The sequence below is a fragment of the Lactuca virosa genome, chromosome 3 (assembly GCF_052849685.1).
Source record: "Lactuca virosa cultivar CGN04683 chromosome 3, Lactuca_virosa_CGN04683_v6, whole genome shotgun sequence".
Taxonomy (NCBI): Eukaryota; Viridiplantae; Streptophyta; class Magnoliopsida; order Asterales; family Asteraceae; genus Lactuca; species Lactuca virosa.
Genome location: NC_136428.1, coordinates 71,922,505 through 71,943,444, shown reverse-complemented (window position 1 = coordinate 71,943,444; position 20,940 = coordinate 71,922,505). Strand labels below are relative to the sequence as shown.

The following is a 20,940-nucleotide window of genomic DNA, read 5'->3' as shown; positions in this document are numbered from 1 at the left end:
CAATTATTAACACAATTTATTATTGTGTTAAACTTGTATTCCCCCTAAAAAGCATTTAAAACCATTTAAAAAGGTATATTATAGGGGTATGAACTCACTTGATAAGCGGTGATTCGCGCAGCGTTTCGTTTCCCGGAAAAGAGTTTGTTTGACGAAAAATCGGCTCAAACCGGGCAGAGTTTCGACAGGAGCGAGGATGAATTCTCGAGAATTCTGGGGCTCCGGGGCTTGCTTCGGGCTTTAGACACGATACCGGGGCCTTAGGGGGCCGTGAGAAAGTCGAGGGGGTGAAAATGTGAAATTGAGTGAAAAATGGGGTGAAAATATCCTCTTAGCCGAGGAGTCTCGCACCCTTTATATATGGGTGCGAGGGTGCGGTCCGAGATGGTGAGTCAGCAGCCACCTGGCGAGGGTGAGGAGTCAGCAGGACATGCGTCGGACATACGGAGTGTACACGTGCGAGGCTCGGACCTGGTGGGGAGGCGGTGGCTTCGGTTCGGACAGCTAGAGGCTTCGGACTGGACCGGACTTCGGTCCAATGGGAGAAGGCCACGCATGCGAAGGGTCATCCGAGGAGTGTCTCATGCGAGTGATGTCCGAAGCTTATTGGACCTCGGCTGCGGTCCAATCAGAAGGGGACACGTGAACTGCGGTGCAACCAGAGGATGACACATGGAGGTTTGCACGTGATGATGACGTGTCCGAAGAGTGACATGCGAAATTTCTCGGTTATCCAAAATTTCTCGATTTTTGTGCCAAAAACTTGCGAAATTCATAACTTTCGCATACGAGCTCCGTTTTTGACGTTCTTTGTATGCACGCGTAGGTAAAATCATACCCTACGACTTTCGTTTAGACTTCGTCGGCTGGGTTTGAATTTATTTTTAATATTATTATTTTAAACAGACCGGGAAGGGAATCCGTTAAAAATTCATAACTTCTTCATCCGACGTCCGTTTTCGTCTGTCTTTTTACCGTTATGCTACTTTTGACGAGTCCTTCAATTCTCGTTTAAGTTGCGTCGGCTAAATATCAATCGATTTATATTTCGAATTTTTAGCTGTCTACTGCTAAACCGAAACTTCGAAAAATCATAACTTCCTCATACGAAGTCGGATTTTCACGTTCTTTTTATGAACGTTCTCGGTTTAACATATTCTACAACTTTTATTTAGATTGATAAGGCTAAAAAGCCTTTTATCGAAAATTCACTTTTTACACTGAACAGTGTTTTGCCGGTTTTACCGCGGATTTTCGATTGGTCATAACTTCTTCGTTATAACTCGGATTTCAGTGTTCTTTATGTTTTTGGAAACCTTGTTATAAACTCTACCACTTGGTTCATCCCAATTATGATTATTGATCAATTTATTTTTGACAAAACTTTGACTGGTGTCACATTATCCCCCCGTTAGAGGGAATTTCGTCCCGAAATTAAGTCTAAAGTGATACTCATGGACTAGGTCTAATCTTTCCTATCCCAAGTGAATTCAGGTCCCTGGTTTGTAATCCAGCGAACCTTCACTAACGAGATGAGACTTAGCGTGGTTCTTTAGATTTCCCTATCCATGGTTTTTATTGGTTCTACTACAGAGTGTAGACTTTTATTTAACTTGATTTCATCGAGTGAAATAACAAGTGTTTTATCGGATAGACGCCTCTTTAGATTAGATATGTGAAAGATGGGATGAGTGTTATTAAGTTTTTGGTGGTAGTTTAAGTTTAGAAGTACAAGACCGATTCTGGTAATAACCTCAAATGGTCTTATGTACTTTGAGTTTTGTATTTTACGCTTTCTCAAGCGCATCTTGTCCTTCCTGAGTGAGACCTTCATATGACAAGGTCATCAAACTTGGAATTCCAAGGGTTTTCTTTTATCGAAGCTGTAGCTTCTCTGGTTAACTCTGGAAGCTTTATGGCGCTTCTCGATTCGTATTTTGTTTTTGGTAGTTTCTCGAATGAATTCTAGATCAGCAAGGGTGCTGTGTGGAAATTGGATCTCTAGCTAGTTGCGTATTACCTAATTTAGTCCAGTGCAGATAGGATCTGCACTTGTGACCATAGAAGGTTTTGAATGGAGCAACTTGAATGCTAGTGTGATAATGGTCTCGACTAATTGGTAAATGGGTATCCCATTCTTTACCATAGTCGAGCCCATAGAATCATGGCTACTCTGGTTCCTAGAGATTTTTGAGTGACGGCCTGAACTGGGAGATGATTCTATTATCTCAGTGGAGATAACAGATATTGGTATACCGTACACTCACACGTTCTAGTTATCTTGCCACATTTTCAGGTTTCAAGGCTTCCTGTTGAGCCTCCTTACTCTGTGTGGATAGATTTTAATGAGTTATCATAGTCCATGATTGGCACTATGACCTGGGTACTCCTTCCGACTTAGGGTGTTAGCTACTATATGGGCTTTGTCGAGATGATAATGAGTTTCGAATTCGTAGTCATTTAGTAGCTCGACTCACTGTCGTGGTCTCATGTTGAATTCCACCTGGTAGAATACATGATGCAGGCTTTTGCTCCGAAGTTCATGACAAGACTCATACTTGGCTCATCCACCATCACCTCATGTATACAAGTCGTATATAATTTAGATTTCACAAAACGTCCGGATCGGTGACTCTGCCCCAGGTCCACAACCAAACAAGGAACGGGAGATAGGGCGGAATCACACATCCTTAATCTTGTTAAGTCTAACTTGTATACCACTCTTGTGTATACACTTAGCAGGGATAGATTAGCTTAATGAGTTCTTAGTCTCTATTCTTGAACTTGACCTACGGTATAATGATTTTCCTACGAGATCTATTAAGATACTTCGGTAGTTACCGACTTCTATGACTACTTCGGTGCTTTGCGTTCGAAGTTTCCTGTCTACTAAGTAGGCTAGAATGGCGTGGTACTCTTCGCATGGATACTTTTGAAGTTTTGAAATGAGAGACAACCTAAGGGTTTTGTGTTATAGATTGGAAGAATTTCATCTTACGGCAGATTAAGGAAAAAGTTCTCTTATACAGCATAAGAATTTTCACATGGTAAGGGCGAGGCCAAACCATGTCGAATGAGGATGTCGGAATTTTCTCGATGAAATAGATATTAAGTCGTTCTGGGACGAATGATTACTAGGATGATATCCTATGTACCTAAGTTTTCAACGCTTCTGGTTTTATTCTGTTATTATCACTACGAACCCCTTTTGATTCGAAATTGGCGGGTACTACCAATACGAGGGTTCTGATAATTTGAAATTATAAACTTTCATGAAACGATCCTTACTAGGTCTCTCTATAATCGCTTGGTGTATACAAGTCATGTATAATTAAGATTGGTAAATCCTTTGACTGGGCAACCATGCCCTAAATCCACAACCAAACAAGGAACAGGAAATGAGGCGGGATTACTCACTCTAAGTCTACAAATATTAATTTTAAATGACCCTTATGTATACACTAAGTCATCATATCTTACCTGTTAGGGTTTCAAATTTTTATATAAATGTTATGATTTAATTTGAACGGAAGAGTAATCATAATTATAGATAATTATCGGGGTTTGGAAGCGTACCAAAATATAGCAGGGTTCTTTGATGCTTTCCCATGTATTGGGATCAAAATCCTCCTGCTCCCCCTTCGTTCTTCTCTGTTGGACAGTCCCTCTTGTAGTGTCCTATTTCACCATAAAAGTAACATATGGGAATGGTAGTTGAAGTGATGAACTCAACCGGAGTTCTACAGAAGCGGGCGGTATGCCCCTTCAAGTTGCATCTATTGCAATGCCGCTTTCGGCAACCTCCATGGTGATGGTAGTTGCACTTGCTGCAGTGTGGGAGGTTTCCTATATACGGCTTAGTTGGTGCTAGAATAACAGGGCTGATGGGGGTATTGACTGCCCCAGTTCGATGCCCTCTGTTAGGTTCTTGAGTTGAACAACTCCCTTTCGTGTTCTCGAACTTTTGTTTAAGGTTATTACGCTTAAGGTTCGAGGTGTTCTTACAAGTAGGTGCTCGTTGCTGTACTTGGCCATCACCATGATCGGGGTTACCGATAGCATTACTACTAACATTTGCATTGTTAGCATTAAGGTGTGCCATGACAGCTGCTACAGCAGCTGTGACCGCAGCTTGAAACGTAGCCGCATCTATCTGAAGGATTGGTGTTTCGCTGGTGGGTTGGTTACACTTCTTTGGAGGCATGATTCTGTTATATGATAAGAAAATGGGCTCGTGAGCGACTATCGTGTCTCTAGATGTATTCTAACCATTTGTATCTATGTATTAATCTTTTGTTTTGTTATATTGTTCTCAATGATTCGACATGCATCCCTATGATGCAGTCCTGGTAAGGAACAGAGTTAAGTTTCTAGAATGGTTAGGAACCGAGTATCATCCGAACTAAGTTACCTTCGTTTGGTGGATATCGTTTCCCAATTTTCGAAAATATTCGAAAATAATTCATAACAGTGTCTACATAAAATAGACTTATGAATTTGAGAGGTAATCACTATCAATTAAGATTCCGTGATCTGATTTATTGTTATTAGCCGTGACAGGAAAAAAGGATAAGCTCCAAACCTAATGTGAGTAATGAAATCACTAACTCACTAGGTTGAACGGATTTACTAGTTACTACTTAGATGAAAAGGTGCTCGAACACTTCATATGAATCATGCATGGTTTTCCTTTGTTCTCTATTCTATTCTGAGTGGTAATGATTTTTTCTCTCCTGGTATCTATAGGGTGTCCTTCTCCTCCGTAGGTATATTGAATTCCCGGGCTGTCTTACTTCCGATTCTGACATTGATCCCCATTACTTCGTAATGAAGATTTTGAATCTCGAAAGTTCATGCGAATATCTCATTTGACATCTCACCAAAAATACCTTGGAATCATCTCGACTTCCCTCACAAGGGATGCTTCGCTGGAACTTGCTCCACATGACCCTTTGACCTCATACTGTATTGCATCCGATCTCGGTCTAACCAATCACAACGGAATAACCAGTAACACTAACCGCCACGGGTCATGGTACTCGAACCACATGGCCACCTCTCGATCTGCTATAAACCATGGTACTCGATCAATGTTATCTCCTCTTAATATGCTACGGATCATGGTACTTGAACCATGTTCTCTCTTCTCAGTTCGATACAAAGCATGGTACTCGAATGTAACGACGTAAATTTTCAAACAAATTTTTCATTTTAAAATCGCATACTATTCATAACATATTGTGTAAAAAATCTCATTTATTCAAATTGCAAAACACAACTCCATTTAATAATCCAGGATCCTCAAAACATAACTCTTTCTCTGGTGTGTACAATCAAGCCGGTGCCGTCCCGCGATCCTGAGAAACCTGAAACACATAACACATAACACGGTAAGCATAAAGCCTAGTGAGTTCCCCAACATACCACATACAAAAAATTCGCCACTCGGGGCTATACTCTGTAGGACCCTCCGGTCCATGTGTCTCAGCTGGACCCTCCAGTCCCATAGCTCGTTGGACCCTTAGGTCCGGTCTAGCTCGTTGGACTCTCTGGTTCGGTTAGGTTGAGCCTTCCGACCTCATAAATCGTTGGACCTTCCGGTCCGGTCTGGTTGAGCCTTCCGGCCTCGTAAATCGTTGGACCTTCCGTTCTGGTCTAAATAACTCATAGCATAATATCACATAGACAAGATGCACAACTCAAGCAAGCACATAACACCTTCCGGTCACACATAAATACCACTCTAGGTAACGTATAGTGAGAAGACTCACCTCGGTTAGCAGGTAACCAACAAGCACTCGAAAATCTTGGACTAGCCTCCGCATAACACATAAGACAAGCATCTCAATCATTATCCGCCTTATTACTCTTTATACTTTAAATCCTCTTATCCTCTTTTGACCCTCAGGATGGGTAAAAGACCATTTTACCCCTCCTTGGCCCCACCTGCCCCCTTACTGGTCCACTCATGAAGTCAACAGAAGTCAACATGGGTCAACATTCTATATTGACATGACTCGTCGAGTGCACAAATGTGACTCGCCGAGTCCCCTCGAATTCTCCATGATCTTCCTAGGGTTCGCTCAGCTCTCTGAGTTGACTCCCAACTCGATGAGTCAACACTGGCCAAGGCTACTGGGTCACACCCGCTACAGCTCGTCGAGTCATCCCATGGACTATGTAATTTAGCTCCATTGGGTTACTCACTCAGCCACCTGAGGTCAGATCTGTAGCTCTAACTCATAGATCTAACCTCCTACTACCCAAAAGTTGCGTAAAGGTCCGATCTTGATGTCCATGCCTGGTGTATTTTGCATTATAAATTATAAAAACTCCATTAATGGTTCCTAGCTACAAAACCCAATCGTTGCTCCACCATGGCTTCCCACTTTCAGACTCTTTGGACCCTCCAAGGTCCAGATCTATGCTATCAGCTCATAAGAGGGGTTTGGTCATTCAAAACCCCACCAAGAAGGTGATACAAGACCTAATCCACAAAAGGAAGATCTACTCAAATAGGGAAGAAAGGGGTCCGAATTGATACCTCCAACTGATGCTCCTTGGTTGCAAATCGCGGATCTACAACCTCCTCTGACCCCTTTGGCTTGAAACCTTCCTCTTCCTTGCAAGAAACCCACCAAGAAGCTCACCATGGCTCTTTTTCTTGCCCAAAGCACGCAGGACTCGTTTAGGGTTTTCTCCTCTGAAGGGTAGCCGCAATAGGAGACCTTAAGTGCCTTTAAATAGGCCCAAGCCCGGGAGAATTAGGGTTTCTGCCAAGAGCACTGACTCGGCGAGTCATCTCTCCGACTCGTCAAGTTCATTAATTATCCACATCACCAAGCCGCGACCCTACTCGACAAGTTGAGGCACCAACTCGTCGAGTCCCTCCAAAATCCTTAAATTAATACTTAAAGAAATATACTTGGTAAACCAGATGTTACATGGACCATGTCGGGTCGGGTCAAGTACATACCAAATATAGTTATGGACTTAGACACTATATCCAACAGTTTGTGACCTCTAGTTTCACCTCTGCAGACCTTGCTGCAGTGACATGGGAGAGATTCGTTCAGATGTTCCGAGACGAGTACGTTCCCCCGGTGGAGAGGGAGCGGTGTTGGATTAATGTCTAAGTCCATAACTATATTTGGTATGTACTTGACCCGACCCGGCATGGTCCATTTGGGTTGCACTTCACCGGAACAATTTATATGGATAGTCTTTTGAGAATAATATATTTATGATTTATATTAATATATTATAAGTTCTAATATATTAATATGGAATCATATTATTTATTTAGTATTGATCAAGAATTAATTTAGAATTAATTAAGTGATCAAAAAGAACTAATTAAATATGGACTCTTATATATATGGAATGGGCCAAGTTCATTTAGGTTGGGCTAAGCTTTCATGGATGGTCCATGGAGCTTTTAACCCATGGATCCTATGTAAATGAAAGGTCATGGGTATTAGGGTTTACATGGATGTAACCCTAATCCTCCATAATATATAAAGGGGTCCTTGGCTCATAAAATTGGCACAAGTGTGTGAAAATAAGAGTGGGCCGATTTTAGTGTGCATACATATTCTCTCAAGTTCTTCCAAGGTGTTTTGGTGATTTGTGATTCCATTTGAGGCTTCCACACTATTAGGGCTAAGCTCTTAAAGCTTGAAGACATCAAGCTACATCAAAAGGTATGTCATCTAACTAGAACTTTGTAGTATAGGTGCTTCATAATATGCTAGTTAGGATGAAACCTTGGAATAGTTAATATTTGCATGTATAATAGAGAAAACATAGATCCAAGGTTTATAGGGTTGCATGTACACCATAGGAGTGTTAGAATGCTCAAAACCCAACAGTGGTATCAGAGCCATGGGTTGTTGTCTGTTATATTGATGCAAATGTTTTATTTTCAAGTTGAAAAAAAAAGAAAAAAAAACATGACGTTTGTCACATTTTAAGATAATTACTTGTTTTGTGAAAAACGAATTATTTGTAAAATTTGAATCATTTGTTATATGAGTTGAATTAGGTCAAATTTAGTAAAAGATAAAATGATATGATTATTTTATTTGTTTTAAAAGTTTAATCTAATTGTTTTAAGGAGTTACATATTTTGTCATAAAATTTTGGAGCTCAAAAGTTTTTTTTTTAAGTTGTGATCTTAAGGGTTTTTGAAACTTCCATAAGTAATGGATGTGAAGATTTTTTTTAAAAAAAAAAAAAAAATTTGATTCAAAGTTTTTATGGAGTTACAAAATTTGGTGTTAATGTTTTAAAGAATTTCATAACTTGTTCTTAAGTTATGGAACATGGAAAGTTTAATTAATAGATTAAACCACCAAGTATTTTAAATGTCTAAAATACACCCTTATACTATTATAATATTAAAAGTTTAATATATTATATGTATAAGAGCAAGTCGTCTTAGCATTAGTAGGCCTCATTCACGAAGCCGGTCTATAAGGGGGGTATAAGGTTACTGCTTCCTTGACTGGTCGAGGGTCGTTAGCCGAACAAGTAGGACAAGGACTATAATTCTCCCTTCATTATAAGTATAATGATAAATACTAAGTAACTAAACACTTATAAATTCCCAATCTTAGTTACTTAGGAAAATGTGAATAAGGTGCTAATCCATGAAATTACACTTTGCACTTTGTTTAAGCTGTTAGTGGAGCGTGTGTGGTTAACCGACACACTAACCTGGACTTAACAAGGTAGGCAAAGGGTAACTTAATGTTTATCATAGTATCGTTGGAGCGTGTGTGGTTAACCGGCACATCGATTGAGGGGTAAATATTAAGGGTACCAAGTATATTTGCATGGTTACTTCACACCTTGTTTTGTGATCCTCGGCATCCCAGTCACAAAACCTGAAGGGCACACTCGAGATTGAAACATGCCATTGAAAAGTTCAATGAATCTCAAAAGAATCTAGGAGTTTCAAAACCAATTAAAACCTAATAATACATTTCGTTTATCTTGGTGGAAATTGGTGAATCGTCATTCACCTACCTTCAAATATTTTATAGCTTGGATTACGGCATCCCTCTTCCAAGTTATAAAATAGTTTGTTGGGTCCTAGCCTTAATATATCATATTGGGTGTTATATTAAGGACTTAAATCAACTTTACGTGAATTTCTCCCATTGTTGATGTCTGGTTTAGACAACAATGATCTTCCCAAACCAAGCTTTCCTAATGAATATGATTTCCCGAGTTTGGCTCATGGAAGTCATACTTCTCTTCCTCCACCTCCTCCAATTATTCTCCCTAACCCACAAGTTCAAGGTCACTCAAGCCCTAATGGCAAGCAAGGTCTATGTGTGATCACATCTTAGAGATGAAGTCACATATTGACAAGCCGGGAGAGTTGGGTGTCAAATTCTTGAGAAAGTTGGATGTTCAATCACTTTCTAAGTCACATAGTGAGTTCCTTTGGGACTACTATGAAACAGACTATGACATGAACCTTAATGATCATATCTATTTGCTTGGTGCTGCTGAATCAGCAATGATTTGGAACGATAGTGAAGCAAATTTGATTAGAAGATCAACTTCCCAAAAACTTTATGGACAGTGACAATGGTGACACTGGAAATCCAGAAAAAGCATTCTCTTCCCAATGGAAAGGGATTGGCCATAGTCAACCCGGTTGACCAAATGGTAAAGAGAAAGGCTAAGTCTGAGATAGTCCCATTACCAAAGGGTCCATATGTTTATTTTGCCAAAGGAAGGGGCGTTGATTGCAAAGCTGCCAAATTTACCTACGGATGTTAAAGTCAATAAGTTTGACTCTACATCAGGTAGAGCCCATTATCTAACTCTGTTATGTTCTATTCTGAGATCCTCATTACATGATGTGACTGGGTCACATGTTGATGTTTTAAGAATCAAAGAATAGAGAGAAATCTTAAAGGAAGTATATGCTGATTCTGATCGCGAAGGTGGATTTCGATCGCATCAGAATTTTGAGCAGTTGCTTAAGAAGTTATGATATATTGCTAAGGAATAGATAACAACAATTTTCCATGTGGATTGTAAGGATAAGTTTTTCCGCAAAGTTTTAAAATAAAAGAAAATTGTTTAATTTTGTTTATTTGAAGTATCCTTACAATGGCATTTGTGGAAAATTGTTGCTTATATGATTCCACTGACAGCAATATTGGAAAATGGATTTGATTCTTTCATTTGTGGTAGTGTCTAAATTTACCAAATCAGGAAAGTTCCTCATCACCCAAGTTTCAATTGGACCGAAACTTGGAATCATGCAAGTTGAATAGTATGATGAATGAGAACTTTCAAGCATTGGAAAATCAAGACTAATTACTTGTTCACATGGATGTGTGAGTCAAGTGAAGGACTAAAGGGATCGAGTACACATTCTTGTGCACTGGTCATGTCCACCACAAAGCTCGTTAAGACTATTTGATTTACTAAAGTTTAGTAAATATGGTTATACTTACAAGTTTAAGTATAATTCTGAAACATTGGAAAAGTCTCAACGTATGGCAGAACGAATGGGAAGAATCAAATTAGGCAGAAAGATAAAAGTTTCTCAAATCTGAAAAGATGGGAGAGTACTTTAGTATCATGTTTGTGATCATCTTAATGATTTAGAAATCATATCACACTTAGTCCTCTAAAGGTCATCTTAGTGCATTCTTATGACTAAGAAGAGGAGACATGAATTGTTGAAATGGTTAGATCAGGAAGATGAGTCATACTTCGTTAAACAATTCTTAGAGTCATACTCCAAGATTGTAACTTGAGTGACATATCTTAAAGAAAGGTTTAAAACACTTATCAAATGTAAGAGTAAAAGTGTCCTACTCTTGTACATTTGAAATTGGTAAGTTGTGATGTTTTGGATAAAACAAAGACCAACTAAGGCCAATTGTGTGAAGTGTTTGTCTTGATAAAGAATCCGCACTATCTCTTGAATATTTGGCAAGATAGTCTTATATGTCAAGAGGATAGTGGGAGTCTTAAAGATCCTAAAAAGAATTTCAAGAACTAATCAAGAATAAAACCTGTGGTTCTTCACTAGCACACGACTTGAGGTTTATAACCTATCGTGTTGACATATTCTGTGCCCATTCCAGTTAAAGTTGGCTTTGCATAGGAGTTCTGAAAGGTCTCAATTTGTTGCATAACAACTTGGAAGCAATGGCAGGCCCTGTACTGCCAGGTGGCAAGAAGTTAAGATTGCATAAGTTCAGTCCATATGAGTTTGGATTTGTCATTATCCTTGTCTTGTGACTATGGTTTTGACGATTCAAATGGATAAGAACACATACACCATAAAATCTAAGGGTCATAAGGTTTCTCTCCGATTCATGAAAATGATTGTGAGGAAACACTTCCACCAAGTAGATTTGAAGCAGATGGCAAAAGGTCTAAACAATTGAGACCATGATTACGGCATCCCTTTTCATAGTTCTGAAATTGTTTAGACACACATGCATGCTATCTAAGGAAAGGTGTAGGATTTTGATAAAGTCTTATCAAAGCAATCTAGTATCAGAAATCTGAACTTTGGTAAGAATGTCAGTAAAGTATTGACTTCTAGAGGTACAGCTGTTTTCTGGATACATGTCAAAGCTAGTGGGAGCATAAGTGTTATGCTAATAATCATCATGTTAGTGGGAGCATGATAATTATTGTTAGTGTTGCAAGTTAGCAATGTTAATTATAGAAAACAAAAGTTTCAATTCGTGAGGCTGCAGGGATTGAAAAAGTTGTTTTGCTATAATTAAGGGAGAGGATATACTTCATTTCAGTTCTAAAGGCTTAGATTGAGACCTTAATCATCTTTAGTCAAGAATATATATATGAATTTCATGTTGGATTGGTTCAACTTAAGGAAATTCTATATATTGCGTTCTCAAAATTTGATTATGATTACGGCATCCCTCTTCATAGTCAAATTTTGAAAACATGGCAAATAAAAATATTGTAGCAAAAGACTGGTTTAGAATCATGTCTTTATGTGAGACATCATGAATCGTGTACCATTTGCTTTGGGTACAGGATCGATTGCATGTGCTATAATATTTGTCATTTCTAAATTTTTCCAAATGCCCAGAGGCATTAAGAAGGGAAAAGGTCTAAAATTGGATATGACTAAAATGATTAAGCAATTGTCGAGGACAATCTGAGGTTTACCAAAGATTGGTTGCTCAGGGACAGCTGGAAGTATAGTGCTAATTTTGGAAGGACCATATTGACATATTCTGAAAAGAGGCATCTCTTATTCAGAAGTGACAGTCAAAATGAGAATATGGAGTTGTCTCCATAGGTGGAAGTTATCTGTGTAAGATTAGAAAACTTAATGCAAGAAGCATGTCCAAAGCAATGTACATTGAATATGAGACTTAGTTTCCATGGAGTTGATCTCCATTGGAATACCCTATAATGACTGTTGACAAGACTTTGTGACTTTGTACATATTCATTACAGGAGGGTCAGTGCATATAAGTTTAAAATCTAAACAGATTTCGATAAATGATAGGAATTTGAAATTCTCACATTTTTCGATAAGGATTTGGGAGTGTGAAATTAGAATCATTGAAATTATGTTCAATTGGTTTATTTCACAAAGTAAGGATCATAGAAAAACATAGAGTGCATACTTGGTGTATGGCAAAGCTATTGTTTAAGAAAAACATAGTGTACATGCTTGGAGCATGGGACAACTAGTGTTTTTAATTCAAGTATAAAGTTGATAAAACCGAAACAATGAATAATGAGTAATCAGTATGGTGATAAATAAAAGTGTTTATTTATATTCATAGGGTTTGATACCATATTTGATTCATTTATTCTTGTGTTTCACTTTGCATGTTTTGACTTCCAGAATAACTAAGTCGCTCTTCCTAAATGATTAAGTTATTCAAACCATCCACAGTCGGTCATATGTTGGAAGTAGATATGAATCAAGACTGTCATGGGTTGGTTTGTAGAGGTCCAAGTTGGTGGACAAAGTGGTGCTACAACACTCATGAGTGCTCATAAGTTCTGAGTATTGGATTCAACCCGCGCTCATTTGAATCACTTCATGGATTTTATCACGAGTGATCATTAGACGATAATATCTTATATTCTTAAAACCTAGAGATATGAGTTGTTACTATGAGTTGCTTATACATTGATTGCATGAAAACGCATTGGTAACTCGATGTTATAAAACGTGCCTTTGTGTATGATTCAACAAGTAGTAGAACAAGCCATATGAGTCGAAGTTTATCCATTCCTTTTACCTTCGGAATAAAAGTGATATATGTGGGCCCCTCGATGATTTAGCGATGACACATGTGAGTGCTTGGCCAAGCCAGGACTGATTTGATTTGTTCAATCAGTCAGTCATCATAAATCGAAAATCGGGAAACAACAAATGGACAGAGAGAATGATTATAATCCATGTCTCAGTCCATATGATATCTAGAATGGAGGAATATATGATCCCTTATCTAATGGACAAGTCATTGACAAGGTCAGATTTCGACAACGGCTTTAAGAGCTACGATTGCCAGTTTGGTTTTGAAGTCATACTCAATAATAGTTTTAGACTTATCCAAGTGGGAGACTGTTGGATTAATGTCTAAGTCCATAACCATATTTGGTATGTACTTGACCGGACTCGGCATGGTCCATTTGGGTTGCACTTCACCGGAACAATTTATATGGATAGTCTTTTGAGAATAGTATATTTATGATTTATATTAATATATTATAAGTTCTAATATATTAATATGGAATCATATTATTTATTTAGTATTGATCAAGAATTAATTTAGAATTAATTAAGTGATCAAAAAGAACTAATTAAATATGGACTCTTATATATATGGAATGAGCCAAGTTCATTTAGATTGGGCTAAGCTTTCATGGATGGTCCATGGAGCTTTTAACCCATGGATCCTATGTAAATGAAAGGTCATGGGTATTAGGGTTTACATGGATGTAACCCTAATCCTCCATAATATATAAAGGGGTCCTTGGCTCATAAAATAGGCACAAGTGTGTGAAAATAAGAGTGGGCCGATTTTAGTGTGCATACATATTCTCTCAAGTTCTTCCAAGGTGTTTTGGTGATTTGTGATTCCATTTGAGGCTTCCACACTATTGGGGCTAAGCTCTTAAAGCTTAAAGACATCAAGCTACATCAAAAGGTATGTCATCTAACTAGAACTTTGTAGTATAGGTGCTTCATAATATGTTAGTTAGGATGAAACCTTGGAATAGTTAACATTTGCATGTATAATAGAGAAAACATAGATCCAAGGTTTATAGGGTTGCATGTACACCATAAGAGTGTTAGAATGCTCAAAACCCAACAAACGGTTGGCACAGGAGTTTCTGTCTCTCAAGTAGAAGACAGAGTCAGTCATTGAGATCTCGAGGATGTTTCACGAGAGGGCGATGTTCTGCCCTGAGCATGTGCCCACTGAGCAGGCACGTGTGAGTCGGTACTTGAGCATACTGAGGAGGGATATACGAGAGTTCGTGGCGAACTCGTCATACAGGACATTGGCCGAGCTTCAGGCCAATGCCACGAGGAGGGAGATCGAGCTTGAGTTACAGACCAGAGAGGAGGAGGAGTCCCGGGGTAGGGACCGTAGACCAGTGCAGTCGCAGCCGGCGACGAAGCGGGCCAAACCCGCTGATACTAGAGTTGGGGGCCAGAAGGGCCGTACTTGTGGCAAGTGCGGTAAGAGCCACGAGGGTGCATGTCGTATGGGGATGTGCTACAAGTGTGGCAAAGAGGGGCACATGGCGAAGGACTGCCCCAAGGGATTCTCGGTTTGCTTCCATTGCAACCAGACAGGCCACCGTAAGGCCAAGTGCCCTCAGCTCGTGCAGGGGTCAGCACAGGGATCTGCACCAGCTTCGGTGCATGCTACTGATAGTCGGCATGTGAAGGCCGAGACGCCGAGGGTTCGTGGGAGATCCTTTCAGCTGACAGCGGAGGAGGTCCGCACAACACCTGGCGTTGTGGCCGGTATGTAACTTATTCTTTTCTATGATTTTATTGAGATAATTGTGCTTATTTCATGCTGTATAGGTATTTTTCTTGTGAATTTTGTACCTGCCTTGGTGTTATTTGACTTGGGTGCGAGTCGCTCTTTCGTGTCTCTAGCTTTTAGTCGCCACATCAGCATTAGGAGTGAGGCTTTGAGTCGGCCTCTGAGGGTTTCCATAGCCGACGAGCATGTAGTTTTTGTTACTGACGTGATTCGAGGGTGTACTCTGGAGATTTTTGGTGTCAAGTTTCTGATAGACCTAGTACCGATCGCTATGGGTGATGTCTGTGTCATTGTGGGCATGGACTGGTTGAGTCGATTTGGAGCCATGATAGACTACGAGCGTCAGTTAGTGACTATACGAGACCCTAGTGGGGGAGTACTTAAGGTATACGGCGAGGGTACTAGGCCTGAGTCGTATTTCTGCTCTGCTGTCCAAGCGAGACAGAGTTTACAGCAGGGATGCATGGGGTATGTGGCATATGCGATTGATACGCAGGTTACTGCTGAGAGATTGAGTTCTATTTCCGAGGTGCCGATTGTGTGTGAGTATGAGGATGTGTTTCCTGAAGAGTTGTTGGGTTTGCCACCTGAGAGACAGGTGGAGTTTAGGATTGATTTGATTCCAGGCACGGCACCTGTTGCCAAGGCACCCTATCGCCTTGCACCGCCAGAGATGCAGGAGTTATCCTCTCAGCTCCAAGAGCTGTTAGGGAAGGGGTTCATTAGACCGAGTAGCTCGCCGTGGGGAGCTCCGATCCTTTTTGGCAAGAAAAAGGATGGTTCACACCGGATGTGTATTGATTATCGGGAGTTGAACAAGTTGACGGTGAAGAACCGTTATCCACTCTCGAGGATCGATGACCTGTTCGATCAGTTGCAGGGTGCATCTTGGTTTTCTAAGATCGACTTGAGGTCTGGTTATCATCAGATGAGGGTTCGCAATGAGGATATTCAGAAGACGGCCTTTAGGACTCGTTATGGGCATTACGAGTTCGTGGTGATGCCTTTTGGACTCACCAACGCACTGGCAGTGTTCATGGACCTCATGAACCGGGTGTGCAGGCCCATGTTGGATCGGTCGGTGATTGTGTTCATCGACTACATTCTTGTGTACTCGAGGTCCAGGGAACAGCATGAAGAGCACCTCAGAGAGGTTTTGGGGGTTTTGAGATCGAAGAGGCTATATGCCAAGTTCTCCAAGTGTGATTTCTGGTTACGAGAGGTCCAGTTCCTAGGGCACCTCGTTAATCAGAATGTGATTTTGGTCAACCCGACCAAGATTGAGGCAGTTATGCGATGGGAGGTACCGAGATCTCCATCCGAGATCAGGAGTTTTCTGGGTCTGGCCGGTTATTATCGGAGATTTATCAGAGACTTCTCCAAGATTGCAGTTCGTCTCACCAGGTTGACCCAGAAAGGTGTTGCTTTTGTTTGGGGTCCCGAGCAGCAGACCTCATTTGATACCCTTTGCCAGAGATTGTGTGAGGCCCCAGTGTTAGCCCTCCCCGAGGGAGTGGAGGACTTCATAGTTTTCTGTGATGCATCTACATCGGGATTGGGTGCAGTGCTGATGCAGAGGGGGCACGTGATAGCATACGCATCGAGGCAGTTGAAGCCTCATGAGACGAGATATCCTCCCACGATCTGGAGCTGGGGGCGGTGGTGTTCGCCCTCAAGATCTGGCGTCACTATTTGTATGGAGTCCGGTGTACCATATAAACCGACCATAAGAGTCTGAAATATCTTATGGATCAGCCCAACCTGAATATGAGACAGAGGAGGTGGTTGGATGTGGTGAAAGATTATGACTGTGAGAATTCATATCATCCGGGCAAGGATAATGTGGTAGTTGACGCCCTGAGCCGTAGAGCAGAGTGTGCTCCAATCCGAGATATATGTATAAGGATGACGGTGATGACTCCAGTCTTGGATACCATCCGGGAGGCCCAGTCGGAGGCCGTGAGACCGGAGAACCGCAAGAGGGAGTGGGCGATTGGGCAGGTATCCGAGTTTGTAACGGATAGCCGAGGGCTTATGACCTTCCGAGGGCGGATTTGGGTGCTCTATACGGGCGGCGCTCGACGTGTATTGATGGAGGAGGTGCACAGGTCGAGATTCTCGATCCATCCCGGGGCCACTAAGATGTATTTAGACTTGAAGAGGGATTATTGGTGGCCCTGTATGAAGAGGGATGTTGCGTGGGTAGTTAAGAGATGCTTGACCTGCCGTCAGGTCAAAGCAGAGCACCAGCATCCACATGGTCCATTGTAGCCTCTGGAGATTCCCCGATGAAAGTGGGAACAGATCTCCATGGAATTTATCACCAAGTTACCGAGGACCGCACGGGGGGTCGATGCGATTTGGGTGATCGTGGACCGATTGACGAAGAGTGCTCATTTCCTTGCTATTAATGAGAGCTCTTCGGCGGAAAAATTAGCCGAGATTTACGTGAAAGAGGTGGTGTCTCGGCATGGGGTGCCGGTCTCGATAGTGTCAGACCGAAACGTGCGTTTCACCTCCAGATTCTGGGGGAAATTTTACGAGGAGTTGGGCACGCGTCTACATTTCAGTACCGCGTACCACCCGCAGACAGATGGAGAGAGAGAGCGGACGATTCAGACACTCGAGGACATGTTGCGTGCCTGTGTCTTGGACTTTGGAGGAAGTTCGGACACATACTTGCCTTTGGTTAAGTTTTCTTACAACAACAGCCACCATTCGAGTATAGGTATGCCTCCATTCGAGCTGTTATATGGGAGGAGGTGTCGGACTCCTATTTGTTGGGGAGAGGTGGGACATAGAGTGATGGGTGGCACTGAGATAGTGCTCAAGACGACTGAGCAGATTCAGCAGGTTAGACAGAGATTACTGACGACCCAGAGCCGCCAGAAGAGTTATGCGGACAGACGACGCTCTGATCTGGAGTTCCAGGTTGGAGATTTTGTGCTCCTGAAGGTATCCCCTTAGAAAGGGGTGATCCAATTCAGAAAGAAGGGCAAGCTGGGGCCCCGATACATTGGTCCTTTCAGGGTAATTGCCAGGGTTGGCAGAGTAGCCTATCGGCTGGACCTACCCGTAGAACTGAGTCAGATCCATAACACCTTTCATGTGTCCCTATTGAGGAAGTGTGTGGCAGATGAGATGACAATTGTACCTCTAGAGGACATTCAGGTGGATGCAAGCCTGAATTACGTTGAAAGGCCAATTGCGATTTTAGATCGAAAGATGAAGGTCCTCAAGAATAAGGAAGTGTCCCTGGTTCAGGTCCAGTGGCAGCATCAGAAGGGATCCGATTTGACTTGGGAGCCTGAGTCAGAGATGCGGGAGCAGCATCCGGAGCTATTTGCGGGGCAAGACTTCGAGGGCGAAGTCTAATTCTAGTGGGGGAGAATTGTATCATCCGGTTTTACAGGTATATTATTTTAATAGTTTAAGTTGAGAATTTTGGAAGGACTCGACGAGTTGCTGCCTCAACTCGTAGAGTATGGTCGCGGCTGATGACTAGGATTAATGAGTGGACTCGACGAGTCGATGAGCCGACTCGACGACTCAGCGCTGGAGACAGAAACCCTAATTTTCTCGGGCCTGGGCCTATTTAAAGGCACTTATAGCCTCCTTGACCCCCCATCAGTGCCATTCATCCCTTGAGAGAAACCCTAGATTCATTTGTGAGCAAGAAAGGGAAAAAGACTAATTTGAGGTCATTTCCTTGAGAAGAACATCAAGGTTGTTGCAAGGATCTCAGAAGAGAGTTGTGGATCAGTTTCATCTTCATTTCAAGCTTCAGATCTGGTATAAGCTCTTTCCTTCCTTGTGATTGAATAAATTTCTTTTGGTTGTGAAGTTAGGGCTTGTATCACCATTTTGATGGGGTTTTGGGTGCATCCAAACCCTTTTTCGAGTTATTCTATAGACCTGGACCTTGTAAGGTCCAGAGAACCAGAAAGTAGAAAGCCATGATTGAGTAACCTTGGAGCTTTGAAGCTTTGAAGCTTTAATGGAGTCATAATGGTATATAGAGCAATATACACCATGCATGAACCCCAAGTTCAGACCTTTACGTGACTTTTGGATGCTAGAAAGCCAGATCTATGAGTTAGAGTTCCAGATCTGACCTTAGGAGACCATATGAGTGATACAATGGAGACGACTCGCCGAGTCTATGAGATGACTCGACGAGTCGGATTGGGTTCGACCCAGTACCATTGACCCAAAGATAACTCGTCGAGTTGGGGGTCAACTCGATGAGCTGAGTGAATCCCTGTGAGAACAGTGAGAAATATGATTGGGCTCGGCGAGTCACATGGGTGAACTCCATAGCCGCCAGCATCGTCTTCAATCGCCGCAACTTATCACTGTTGCACAACACCGCTGCAGCGCTGCCAACGCAGTGACGGACTTCTCTCACTACTTGTTGAGCAACACCATCTACCGTCGCGTGCAAAAGGACCACCATCGTCTAATTTAGCTCGCCGCCATCATTGTAAGTTTATTCCCTTTATTTAGTTTGATTTTCCCAAATGGGTTTCATTTGATGAACTGATAGTAATGGTTTATGAATTCTGATTTGGGATTTTTGATTTGTAAACTGATTTAATTTTAATTTAACACTCTCAAAAGATTAATTTGTGCTATGGATTTGTTAGTTTGGCTTGGTTTGCTTTTGATGATTAACTGGGACAACAGGGAAACGAACTAAGCTTAACAGAGATGGAAAATTTTAATTTTCTTTAACTGTTTTGTTTAATGGTATTTTCTAATTTAGTGCTTTGTATTTGTTTAATGTTTAATGGTTTTGGTAATTGTATTTAACATTGATTAATGTTTTTTTTTGTTTAACCCAATAACACGTGCAATGGAAAGATTTTACAGTAGAACATCCACATCAGGACCATCTTCATTAGGACCATCTTTAGCTGAAATTGCCCAACCTACTTTTATTCCACCAAGATCGATTGAAATTGATTCAAGTGACATTCCTTGGGATCCGGCTGATAGGAAAAAATTTCAGATTATCGCCCTAATCAAAGAGACAATATACGACGAAAATATTTTATTAAAGAACAATGTCAACCGCGCCTTAAAAAATACCATGTAAGAATGTTTGGAAGTAGGGGAAGACGTTTTAATCCTGGTATAAGTTTGGTAAAATCAACCACTGCAACTTTAAAAAATATGAGAAATGATGGGTTTGATGCACGTATTTTGGATATCACCTCTTTTTGTGAGAATGATTACATTCCAATGGTGAACATGGAGGAAGTTTATGTTAATCCAAGAGCCTGAAGACAGTACACCAATATCTCTGATCGCCATTATTACGAGTTTTTTTGTGTCAACATGGTTTTGGATATGCAAATTCAAGAGTTCGGTGATCGTTTTAATGAAGTCAGTTCCGAATTGCTCATTTGTCAACGAATTGCTCATTTGTGTGACAGGTTTGAATCCACATGATTCATTTTGTGACTTTGACCCATCAAAGTTACAGAAGTTGATCGATTTCTATCCACATGATTTTAGCTTTAAAGATAGGTTGAATATTCTAAATGAACTTTCGGTTTACCCCACTTTTATTAAACAAGATGCAAGATTTGCTACTTTGAAGAGTATATCCGACCTTGCTAAGGTGATGGTGGAAAGCAATATGCATCTTAACTTTCCTTTGGTTTACCGGTTATTGAAGTTGTCATTGCTTTTGCCGGTTGCAACTGCAACGGTGGAGAGATGTTTTTCGGCGATGAAGCTTGTCAAGTTAGATTTGCGGAATCGTATTTCGGACGTATTTTTAAATGATTGTGAAATTTGCGCTATTAAAAGAGAAGAATTTTCCAAGGTTACCAATGAAAGTATTATCAAACGTTTCTTAGCTATGTCCCCTCGTAGATTTCAATTGTAA

The 20,940-nt window shown here is 41.0% G+C and overlaps 1 protein-coding gene across 1 annotated transcript in view; it reads left to right on the top strand.

Annotated features, from left to right (window-relative positions):
* Positions 1–20,940, top strand: part of LOC145163643 (uncharacterized) — a 35,480-nt gene extending 14,540 nt beyond the window's left edge. Inside the window, exon 2 of the mRNA XM_079082455.1 lies at positions 20,483–20,940. Coding sequence (XP_078938581.1) covers positions 20,483–20,940 — 458 coding nt within the window. The remainder of the gene's footprint in view (positions 1–20,482) is intronic.